Source organism: Coffea eugenioides, chromosome 9 (assembly GCF_003713205.1).
Source record: "Coffea eugenioides isolate CCC68of chromosome 9, Ceug_1.0, whole genome shotgun sequence".
Lineage (NCBI taxonomy): Eukaryota > Viridiplantae > Streptophyta > Magnoliopsida > Gentianales > Rubiaceae > Coffea > Coffea eugenioides.
Window position 1 is genome coordinate 40894782 of NC_040043.1, and position 11286 is coordinate 40906067.

Consider the following 11286-nt stretch of genomic DNA (forward strand, 5'->3'; position numbering starts at 1 on the left):
CTCCCCTTCCCCTTAGACTAGGCTAGATTAGGTTATGGGACATCTATCGTTTCGAAAAATAAAAAAAATAAAAAAAATTCCCCTTTTAAGATTTCGTACCCTATTTTGATAATCCAATCAAATATTTAAATTTAACTGATTCAGATTTAAATATGTTCAGACGCGTTTAATAAAAAAAAAAAATTAAACATCTAAATTAATTAAGTGGCAATAATAAATTTCGTAGCTAAAGAACTTATCACTGAATGTGATATACATACACTCAGATGTATTAGATTTAGTACTTAACTATTCAATAACTTATTGAATTCAGATTTTGATTTTATCAAATGCACCCTTAAATAAAAAAATTTAAAAAAAAATCAATGGGACTGGCCATTTTATGACATAACTCACCATGATGGGAAGTCATATGAGGTGGACACTTCAGGCAGCGTGACAATTTGTGATGTTCAATGTTCCAAATTCCACGACCTTGCACCATGTTTTGTTTTTCTCATTGCCTGGAAGGTATCATCTTTGGACAAATATGAGATTGTAATTGGTGGAGTTGCTGGCGGAGATTCTTGATTTGTCGGGCAAATTTGTCAATCGAGAACGCCGCCTTACCGTCTCAGTCTAGTGGTTTCATATCATTAACCATCAGCAATCATCGTCCACAAACTTTCTTTTTTTTTTTGGTTAAATTATAATCCTGAATTGACCCATGCCAATAATCAGGGAGATTCTGCAGAAGGGAGGAGGAAGAGAGAATTTCACGAGGAAAAGGAAGTGGGGGAAGAAGATGGTTAAATATAAGGGCAACTGGGTTCCAGCGGTAATTGGTTTGATTAGGGGAGCCTTGACCATTTGTCTTGTTGAGCAAAATTATTCCGGCAATAACGCCGCCCAAAGACTAAAACTTCAAAAGTGCTCTGTGGAACAAACTGGCTGTCTGTCCTGGCACGGCAATTGGAATAAGCTATTTGCTCCTGCAAATACCAATTGCTTTTTTTTTTTTTATTGGAATTTTTATATAAAAATATATGTACTGTAACGATTTAATCTATAAAGTACTGGAAAAAAAGTTATTGAGAAACGTGTTTACGAGAAATGTAAAAAATTCTTTGACAAAAAAAGTAAGAATCCAAAAAGGACATTAAATTAAGTTAGTAGTGTTTGTATAGCTAAATTTTTTCAAAATAAAATATTTCGCTTTCATCATAAACATATTTTTTTCTCACATACATCATATTACAAAAAGTGCTACTACAATAATTATTTCAAATAATACTACTCTATCCAAACACATGAGTATAAAACATAGTACAACGTTTGGATTTGTGCTCACCTCTTCACCATCATTTACGAGAAGAGCCCAATCCCATGAAAGTCAGCAACTTGCATTTTTTTTTTATGTGACAGCAAGTCATTGCCAAGGAAGAAAACAACCACACACGACTCTGGAGTCTGGAGTTCTATTCTGGTAAACTCACCATTTTGAAGGTTATACAAGCAGGCACTCGCAAGGTTCAATAGCTGGTAGTAATCAATTCTTGAATCTCAATCAAACAGGATTTGGGATATCTGAACAGGGGCTCGCTTTATGATGTGCATGTAACACTTCAACTGCTGGCAATTGGTAATGTCTAGGTACTGAATCCCAATTCTTGCAGTCATGATAGTTAGTAGATCTTTATCAACAATAGTTGAACCAGAGAGATTCAAGATCCTCAAATTTGGAAAGCCTACAGCAAGACCAGAAGCGAAACCTGGTTGCAAGAATCCATTTCTTCTAATCCCCCTAACATCGGGACAGCAAGTGCTCATGTGTTCTAAAACTGTAGGAGTGAAGTATGGGGAGTCGGAGAAGTCAATAAGCTCTAGTTTTGGGCATTTGCTCATTACTTCCAAAATTGCTCCCTCAGTTGCATTGTAGGATCCATGAAAAGAAAGGTGTCTCAAGTTTGGGCAACTGCAAGAAAATCAAAATGAAACAGAACTGCAAGTTTGGGCACATGCAGTATGATAACAAAGCCTAGAAGGTGAAGTTGAAAATCCACAAAAGATAAGTGTGAACTTAATTGTAGCTGATAAGCTTCAAAGGAAATTACTGGTCCAGCAATTGATCACAAATGTACGCTATATGCATTGCAATTCATAAGAGCTGCAAAATTACATCCTGAACCTACTTTTTTACACCATTCTACTTCATATTTTGAGCACAGGAATCTTTCTAAGCTATCAATTGTAGAAGAGGGTATTGATGACCATACTGTATTGATGACTATACTAAATATGCTTAGCAATCTTAAAACCGGAAGTGCATAGAGTTGCCCAGGGAATTTACATCATACCAATTGAAACTAAAAAAATCATGCATTTGGAAAGCAAAAACGTCACTGAGATTACCACAAGAGTTATATCCAATACCGAGAATATTCATTGCACTCTGCTGCTTTTAAGTTGTACTACTACAATAGCTCGTTCCCTTCTGAGCTGAGCTACACGATTTTCTTAGTAATGATTTTTTTTAACCCAAAGAAATTTTTCATATTCTAAGGACAAAGTGGAGAATCAGTTTTCTTTCAACAAGTTTTAAGCTAGTTTCCAAAAAGTTCAGGCCACTCTGAACTCGTAAGAATGATGGGATTTCATCTAGAAATAATTTAATTCGGCTCTTTCAACATTCCAAATACTCGGTTCATCTTTCTTTCAAGGGAAAGCATCCAGAATTAATTACTGGAATAGAAAGTTCTTAACGTATCAGGAATGATATATAGGCAGCTCAGTCAATTAGTAACCTACTACTAACAGCAACTCAAAAAGTACTACTACTTTTCAACTGAACAAGGTATGAATTAAGCAAAGAGGTGACCTTTGTGCAATGAGACGAAGGAGGGCGTCATCATTGGGACGGAAAGCCTCGACACAAGTAAGAAAAGGGAAGAAATAGAGAGAAGTAACGGCAGCTCCGCCAGCCCCTCTGGTAATCAGAGACCGGAGCATAGCAAGTCCGCGGTCGGAATCGGGGCTGCGCCGCCCGTCAAAAGGGTCGTCAAAAGCGAGGCTGTCAAGACGACTATAAGAAGAAGAAGAAGAAGAATGTTTGATGAAGGCATCATCAAAAGCACAAGCAGATGATGAGTGTTCGGCCGGGATCATAGAAGCCCAGCACCGAGGGTTGCGAGAAACGTCGGCCCACGATCTGCATACCAGAGGGAGGCTGCAAAAGCGATCTTTGATGGGGGTTCTGCAAAATATCTCCACTAGGGATGTGCTGGGTAGAGCATCCCATGATGCTCTTCTTTGCATTTCCTCCCTCCCTGCCTTTGTCGACCACCCAGCGCACAGCCGAACCAGTTAGAAAGTGCAACAACAGATACCTCACTGGTTAAGAAGCATTATAATATCAGAATAATTATCAAGGCTCTCTCCAATTCTCTGCCTATTTCCCTTTTCTTGCTTCGACAATTTCACCTTGGCTCAGTCCCTTTCTTTTTAAGGGGACCTTTCACTCACAATTCATGCCCATGCCTGCCTGAGGATGTGGCTTCTTTCCGGTGCGTTGTTCTCTGTTTGGCAAAGGAGTTTTTTGTCAAGAAATGAGGCAATCCCCCATTTTTTTTCCTAATTAAATATTTTTTATTGGAATCCCTCACTCTTCTTCGTACTATTTTCATATCTCTCTTATTCAATCACACACTAATAGATCTATTATTTTTTCTAATTCTCAATCGCACACTTTTTAGGGATTTTGGTACTTGAAATTACAATATAATTCCAATATTGCATGCTTGATCCAGTGCAATGGAAATTAAAATATTAGAATTATGCTTTAAAATTTGGTCATTCATGATTCCCAATCAAATTGAGGGGAATTGTCCAAAATCCTCGTTACCAGGCCTCTAGGAATTATTTAGCCCCTCGGGGTCAGCTCGGCTGGTGAGCCTCGGGGGTAATCTTCGGGGTGGCACAGGTTCGAGTCTGGCCTCACATACCGCCTGGGTGCTCTTGAGGGGCGGGGTACTTCAGGCGCAGGGGATTAGTCGGGCCGCCTTCGGGTCTTGACCCGGACACCCCTGTGTTGACAAAAAAAAAAAAAAAAAAAAAAAAAAGGCCTCTAGGAATTATTCCATTTCCATTTCCAATTCCAAAGCAAGAAGAACCAGGCACCCCTCAATCCCACTTACATGTGATGGGCCCCCTACTTTTGGTCTTTCCTTGCCGCTCTTGCCATTCTTGAGCAACTCTCTCTTATTTTCTCCCTTAATCACTCCACAATCACGGGATAATGAGGTAGCGGTCGATTGAGAATTGGGAGTGTAAGTCCAACTCAAACTCAGTCAAACCAAAATACTTCAGCTCGACTTTGACTTTATTTTAGTTTTGGTTTACTCGAACTTAATTGAGCCTAACTTTAAATAATATATAATTTAATATTTTATTTATACATTTTAAAACAAGGGATATAATAGACATTCTACGTTAATAAGTTGTTTCCCACAGTACTGCTTAGCACCGAAAGGGCAAACAAGTTCACTGGACAAATGCTTGATGACACTATTAGCGACACCAAACAAGTCTTTTATGCAACCAACTCCCAATAGAGGAGTTGGTTTAAGGCTTGATGGGACGAGAGGTAAGATCAAACTTTATCTCTCATTAATTGACCTTGCATTCCATTAATTGCCACAAGTGCAACTCTCCAAATCCAGACAGATGTGTAGTGTATCCATCTGATTCGATGATGGTTCAGTTCCCGTCGGCCGGCCCTCCCATAAGCCCAGTAGTTTGGATCCTCTTGGGAGTGGGCGTCAGAGTAGATGTAAAATAGACAAATACGAGTGTCGAAAAAAAAAACAAGTCTTTTATGCTTTATTATTCTTATTTCCTTCTCCATTAGCCAGATTTTAGCAGTTGGCTTTGGAATTGGCGGTTCAAATATAGCCTCCCACGGCTGGCTGGCGCAGGTTCAAGACCACCACGACCAGACAGGGACATAATGCGCAAAAAACAGTTAGCCTAGCTAATAAGTATGCAAAAACAGGCATTTGCTGCTTTTACTTTTGTAGCTTCCTATGTATCCACAGGATCATTCTAAATAATTCAATTCCAGGGACAGTAGCAAACATATAAGAGAAACCAAGTGGGAAGAAAACGAGAGATAAACATGAGAACAAGCAAATGATGCAAAACAGTATACCTTAAAATGTTTCAACTTATTCACTAAGTTATGTACAATTTCTGTTGCAGGCCATAAGGTTTTTGCTTTAAGATGGCTCAATTGAGACAATCTTCAGCACTGGTTGTATCCCCACCATCATCAGAGGAACCTTCGCTGTTCCCATTCAATGACAAAATAAGCTGTAGCAGCTCCCGCCCCACATCTGAATTCTCTCCTCCACGCTCAGGGCTTGTCCTCCGCCTTTGCAGGGAAATCAACTGCAACATCAGGTCCTCTGGAGAAGCCAGATGATACATCCAGCGCCGATTCTTGGGCCTCCGCTGGAAACAGAAAGTACAAAATCATCAGCAACAGTGATCATCATCACCAAGTGTCTATACAACTATAATCATTGCATACGCTTCTTTCCCATCACAGCCAGTCATCATCATCAGAATCACCAAACTCATCATCCTCATCCTCATCCTCATTAATAGTGTCAAAAGAACCATCACAATCATCAATTATACTGTCATAAAACTCCTCATCTTCACCATCTTCATCCTCAACATCCACTGATTCACAACCAACATCATCATCACTATCACCCACAGAATCTTCATCCTCAACATCCACTGACTCACAATCAACATCATCATCATTATCAACCACAGAATCTTCATCATCCTCTTCCTCTTCTTCCTCATAATCATCACTAAAGTCCTCACTATCACCACCATCATAATAGAAATACTCCTCGTCATCATCGTCACTGTCATCTTCATATCCGCCAATGGGGAAGAAATGAATTCGACCAGGAATTAGTACCTTAGTCACAGAAGTATCAGCAGAGAAATTAGAAGAACCTCTCTGCCACCATAAAGATAGTGTCTCTAACATTGTGGAATTGTACTAGTGGGCCTTAACTACTTCCACAAAGATGTAGCATCATATGCCCTAGGTATGTTACCGAAAGTTCTAAGTAGAGTTCTAGCACAACAGAGATGGAACAAGAGTAGTGCAGGGAATATCCATGATTTTATCAATGTAAAACCAAGCATGCTACAGAAGTAGAATCGACATTCTTTCAGAGATAACAAGCAGAAAGAGGATTAACGATAAACCTGGAAGAGCAAACCACGTAGAAAAGAATCCAATAAATTAAAAGATAATAGTCATAAGCAATGCTAGAATTAACAATTTGCAATGTTGGCATTAACACTCTTCAACTATTAGTTCTGCTTCTCCTCTTTCTTTTCTGTTCCCCTAGTAACGCAACATAATGTTATACTACCCAGGTTCTCACCTAAATCTCTGCTTAAAAGCTACACACTGCAATTATTCAGTTTTGCTCTAGTGAAAGAACCACCTTCTCCTTTAACATTCAATTAACCACATTTGAAGATGAGAGGAGAATCTTCAACGCTATTTAACTAGATCTCTGGTATATTTATAAAATTTCTCCCATCAAACCCTCAAAACTTTACATCACAAGAATGTGATCATTCTGATCAAGTGCATCCAGTAGCAAAAGTGCTAAAGTTGCTCCATCGGAGCATGTGTAAAGATTAAAAAGAAGGCCAACGCTTTGTTTGTTTGCAAAAGTGGAATCATCAAACAAGCACTTCCTCAACACCTGAAACGAGTCTTTTTCACTATGCTTAGTACCTTGCTTCAGTTGGATAAATCATGGACCAGTATCACTTTCAGCCTTGCACACAATGACTCTATTAATAGACATCCTGTTAAAATTTATGTGGTAAATTCAATGCAGGAACTTTGGCTTTAATACTAATTTTGATTTAATGTCATGACAACAATCAGACTATGCGACACAATCCACGGCATTCAAGATATAAGTTTATTTACCACCCTTCAGTCCTCCACATTGATTAATTTGCTGCACTACATTTAGCAGTTGCGTTGAGTCCAAAAAAGCAGCCAGTAGGTAAAAACCAAACAAGAAACCATAATCAGTATGGTTAAATAATTAATCAGCAGTGATGACACACCTTTTCAATGTTTGTCGGCAAAGTAGCCCTTTCAAGGGCTTTTGGAGTCCATAGTTTTATGTCACTCTCAATTCCACTGCTAGCTAGCACCATGGTATGAGGATGAGGCTCAATACAATTTACGACATCCTTATCAGCTTCCATAACCCGAATAAGCTCCCCATCTTTCTTCTTCCATATGAATATTCTCCCACAATCTGATCCGCTCACCACATATTCACACTTAGGACCAAAGAAGTTCACACCCTTAACTGTGTCACAGTTCCTGTGCCCCTTGAAAACTTGGGGACCAGCTAGAGCATCAGCATCCATGTCTGCTGGAAATGAACTTGTCCGGTGATCATTACCCATTTCAGTACCATCACTGCTGCTGGACACAGGAGAAGGTGGTACTGGGTGAGGTCCCAGTCCCATATCCTTCGAAAAAAGATAAATGAACTCATCAGCGTAGGACACGAGAAGTTCACTCTGGTCTGAGAATGCCAATCCAGTTATCCCTACATGCTTATCACCACGTAAATGAGTGGGACAAAAGAAGTCAACAGGCTGACCAAAATCAGTTGATTCATTCCATTTATATTTGCGAATATCATAAAGTCGAGCAAATTCATCTGCTCCAGCAACAGAAAATAAATTGGGATTTCTTGGATTTATTGCAATTGCATTTAGTTGAACAACTGACAGGAAACTCCTTTCCCTAATAGGTTGGCATGTAAAAAGTTCTGTAGCAACTCCAGTCCTCAGGTCAATCTGTTAGAACATTTAGCCAAAAAAGTTCAAACAGAGAGGAAGCAATACTATTGTGTGTGTGTGTGAGAGAGAGAGAGAGAAGGGGTTGGGCAGAGAATGGACATAATGGATTAAAACTTACATGCTGAACTAATCCATCTTCACCACAGGTATAAACTATATGCGGGCTTCCAGGTTCAATGGCCAGCTTATGAGCTCGTCCGTGATGCTTAGCCAGGAGCCTAGTCTCCACTTTTCCACGCTCCAGTATCTGAGCATGTCTAACCTATATAGACAAATGCCCTTGATAAGAAAATCCATTAGAGTTTCTAAATAAGTATCAAAAAGACTTGTATGTCTTCATTGTTGAGCAAACTGATTGTATACCACCACTAATAAACAAAAATTTAATCAAACAGAACTCAGATTTCAACCCCACTCTATTTTAGGAAAGAGGCTAAGGGTGACGATCCAAAATGGGTGAGCTCCCAAAAATTAGAAATAAAAGACAGATCTCCTTAGAAAAATGATTGATGATACTAAAAAAAAGGTAGGTTTCGGAACGTTACGTACGCTTGCAAAAATTCTAGCAGATAATGTTCTTTTATCTTGTGATCCTACTTAAATGAACAATGAAATTTATACCTGTCCGTCAGCAGCACAAGTTACAATGCTTCTATCTTCAGTGTATGGCATGATTTTTGCTTGGAAGACATTGTTGTGATGGCCTGAATGGAATGACAGTCTAACATTCCCACCTTCCCAATCCCACAATATCACTCTCCTGTCATCCGAACCCGATATGAGAATGTCTCCATCAGCATTAAAGTTAACTGTGTTCACACAACCTCTGTGTTTATCCAGCTTCCCAAAGATGTCAAGACGAAGCACAAGATCCTGAGACAATTAACCAGCGATCAAATAGCAGACATATGAAGCTTAATGTACTAAGCTTCTCCTAACAACCCAAGTCTTCAGATGTTGGTCTTTTGTCAGAGAAGCTATGGAAAATGAACAGGAAAACCACATGTAGACCATGAAATTATCCTTGTATCCATTAATAGAACTACTAGCAGGACAAAGAAAAATTCCAACTCAGCATTTCCTACATCAAAGCATGATGACTACATCAACGCATGATGATATAAAGAAATGTGCATTGACTTAGATCTGATGCAATAACATAGGAAGGCTGACATTGTAAGTTGTAGCTAGTAATGACCCTCATAGATGTGTATCACTATACATTTGTACTGAAGACAATAAGACTCTCTCTCTCTCTCACACTCTCACACACACACACACACACAAATAAAGGAAAAAGAACAATTGACCATTTCTTACAAAATCAGCAAGACAATTTAGACTCCTGTTCAACAGAGACAAACGTGCAGTTAAAAGATATTTGAAGCCATAAAAGAATGTACACATAAGCAAAGCTGAGATCCAGCAGGGTGAAAAGTAAGGGGGTAATTGAGGTGTAAGCAAAGCATGGAAGACAAAAAAAAATACTCTCCATAAATTAAACCCAACATCTCTTGCAAGCTTTATCTACAGAAACTACTTAACGTACATCTTCTGCAATAAAATGATCAAGACTTGATTGCAATATAGGATGCACGAATGTTTTCTTGCTCATTCTTTGTGATACCTAATGAGAAAAGTATTGCTGGGAAATGCTCTCATAGAGGCATTTATTTGACTGAATGAAAGCGCACTGAGTATATTGTGAATGCCTCAATTGTGAGTAGAGAATAGGTAAAGAACTTTGTTTTATGTGCTTTAATTTAACTTTATTGATTGAATTTGCTAACAATTTCTACTGCAACTTTTTTTGGTTGGGATTTGTTCTGCAGCAAATATATTTTCATTTTTATGTAATTTTGCAATTATAGATCAAAATACGGCTTCGTACAATATATTTGTGCCATACAAAGTACATACACATAAATGAATGTACTTTGTGAGAAATAGGACCTGAGTGTAATTGAATACGAATAAAAGTCAAGCAAAGTTCAAGATGCACAGTAGTCGTTTATAAAGGTGGGGGAAAGAAGCATTGAGAGAGAATACTAGTGCATTTAACAACCAAAGACTCGTACCTTCCGTCGAAACTTGAGCTTATAGGCCACAAGCAAAGCTGTATCTGAGCAGTGTTAACGTGATTGAAACTGAATAAAGATCAGTTTATTCCGCGCTACCAATTAGCACTCAATTGCTCAAAATATTACATTAAATTCATGAATGTAATCACTAATTACAAAACTGAGTATAATATCAGTGCATACAAATAGGACACTAAATTCGACCGAGCATATATATATATATATATATATATATATATATATATATATATAGACACACACACACAGAGATATCGACTTATGTACGGAGTAACAACTAAGAAGCACATGATCAAGTGAATTATCTTAACAGTAATGACGCAAACAGAAGTAAATTATGACATCCATAGAGCATTGAACTCAGGAAAAAAAAAAACAAGAAAAACTTTGAACGATTAGGTTAAAGTAAATGAGGTTAAAGGAAAAATCCAAAGCAGAAGAGAAAAAGGGGAAAACCTCAGATGCAGCAAGACGGTGAGCGAAGTTTCTGGTGGAGAGGTCGCCGACCTCTCGTTTCCAGAGATCGACGACGGCGGTGTCTAGGCTGGTTCTTGCCCTCTTTCTCATGGCGTGGCGCCGATGTCACCGAACTGCTAATCTATCTATTACTTCCTGCTGCTATGAGTTATGAAATGAATAATCACTGCGTCTAGTTCTCAACTCCCAAGTGAATGCATTTATATATATATATATATATCTCGCCAAAATGAAAAATATTTATATATATATATCATTAAAATAAAAAAAATAAAAAAGGAAAAAAAAGGAGTGGCTCTGGCATCAGTAGTAAATAAGGAAAGATCGGAGCAATTAAGATAAAATTCCCCTCTCCTCTTTATTTATTTATTTATTTTTTTTAATAATAATAAATACTAAAACGTAAATACTCAGCAGTTGGTAGTCTCGCCAAATGGATTACTGGTTTTTGTTTTAATTGTTCGTTTGCTACCATCAGTAGCAGATGATAAACTTCCAAAGCCTTTGGTTTTACTCTAGTGTTTGTTTGGACTTACTTCTCATTATCACATGGAAAAAAAAGAGGAAAAAACACAAACACACAAAATAGGCGAAGAAGGACAGACTGCCTGACCCACCCCACCCCCTCCCCACCCAACCAAAAAAAAAAAAGGAAAAAAAAGCCTAGTAGATCTGAGTTTGTTATCTTACACAGCAAATTGCTTGTCTTGACAAATGCCCTTTGGCCTAGTTTCCAAGTTTAGAAACGAAAAGAAAAGAAGAGAACTGATACATTACGAAAGAAAAGAAAAAAGAAGAG

At 38.3% G+C, this 11286-nt stretch overlaps 2 protein-coding genes across 4 annotated transcripts; both read right to left on the minus strand.

The window, feature by feature from the left end:
• Positions 1-800: 800 nt before the first annotated feature.
• On the minus strand, positions 801-3564 carry LOC113782645. Of its 2 annotated transcripts, XR_003469817.1 has the most exons (3): positions 2858-3564; positions 1331-1954; positions 801-971 (listed from the first exon to the last, which is right to left on the minus strand). XR_003469817.1 is itself a non-coding variant. In XM_027328517.1 (2 exons), exons 1-2 carry the CDS (start codon positions 3292-3294, stop codon positions 1543-1545), a joined length of 849 nt encoding a protein of 282 aa, XP_027184318.1. In that variant the 5' UTR covers positions 3295-3564; the 3' UTR covers positions 1225-1542. The 2 variants fall into 2 exon arrangements, 1 of the variants encoding a protein (XP_027184318.1); XM_027328517.1 differs by lacking the exon at positions 801-971 and having other exon boundaries at positions 1225-1954.
• A 1454-nt stretch (positions 3565-5018) lies between these two features.
• On the minus strand, positions 5019-10660 carry LOC113782807 (DDB1- and CUL4-associated factor 8-like). Of its 2 annotated transcripts, none has more exons than XM_027328731.1 (5): positions 10467-10660; positions 8533-8784; positions 8030-8173; positions 7159-7908; positions 5019-5487 (listed from the first exon to the last, which is right to left on the minus strand). In XM_027328731.1, exons 1-5 carry the CDS (start codon positions 10575-10577, stop codon positions 5263-5265), a joined length of 1482 nt encoding a protein of 493 aa, XP_027184532.1. In that variant the 5' UTR covers positions 10578-10660; the 3' UTR covers positions 5019-5262. The 2 variants fall into 2 exon arrangements, with proteins under 2 accessions (XP_027184532.1, XP_027184531.1); XM_027328730.1 differs by lacking the exon at positions 5019-5487 and adding an exon at positions 5494-5974.
• Positions 10661-11286: the final 626 nt, after the last annotated feature.

Excerpts from the sequence above, each read along its gene's own strand:
- LOC113782807 (XM_027328730.1), bottom strand. The coding sequence starts at position 10,577 with ATGAGAAAGAGGGCAAGAACCAGCCTAGACACCGCCGTCGTCGATCTC. Across the intron at positions 7,909-8,029 it reads AAGATGGATTAGTTCAGCAT|ATTGACCTGAGGACTGGAGT; the intron begins GTAAGTTTTAAT and ends ATGTTCTAACAG. Across the intron at positions 5,975-7,158 it reads TGCCGACAAACATTGAAAAG|GTACTAATTCCTGGTCGAAT; the intron begins GTGTGTCATCAC and ends TCTGTGACTAAG.
- LOC113782645 (XM_027328517.1), bottom strand. The coding sequence starts at position 3,294 with ATGCAAAGAAGAGCATCATGGGATGCTCTACCCAGCACATCCCTAGTG. Across the intron at positions 1,955-2,857 it reads CTTCGTCTCATTGCACAAAG|TTGCCCAAACTTGAGACACC; the intron begins GTCACCTCTTTG and ends ATTTTCTTGCAG.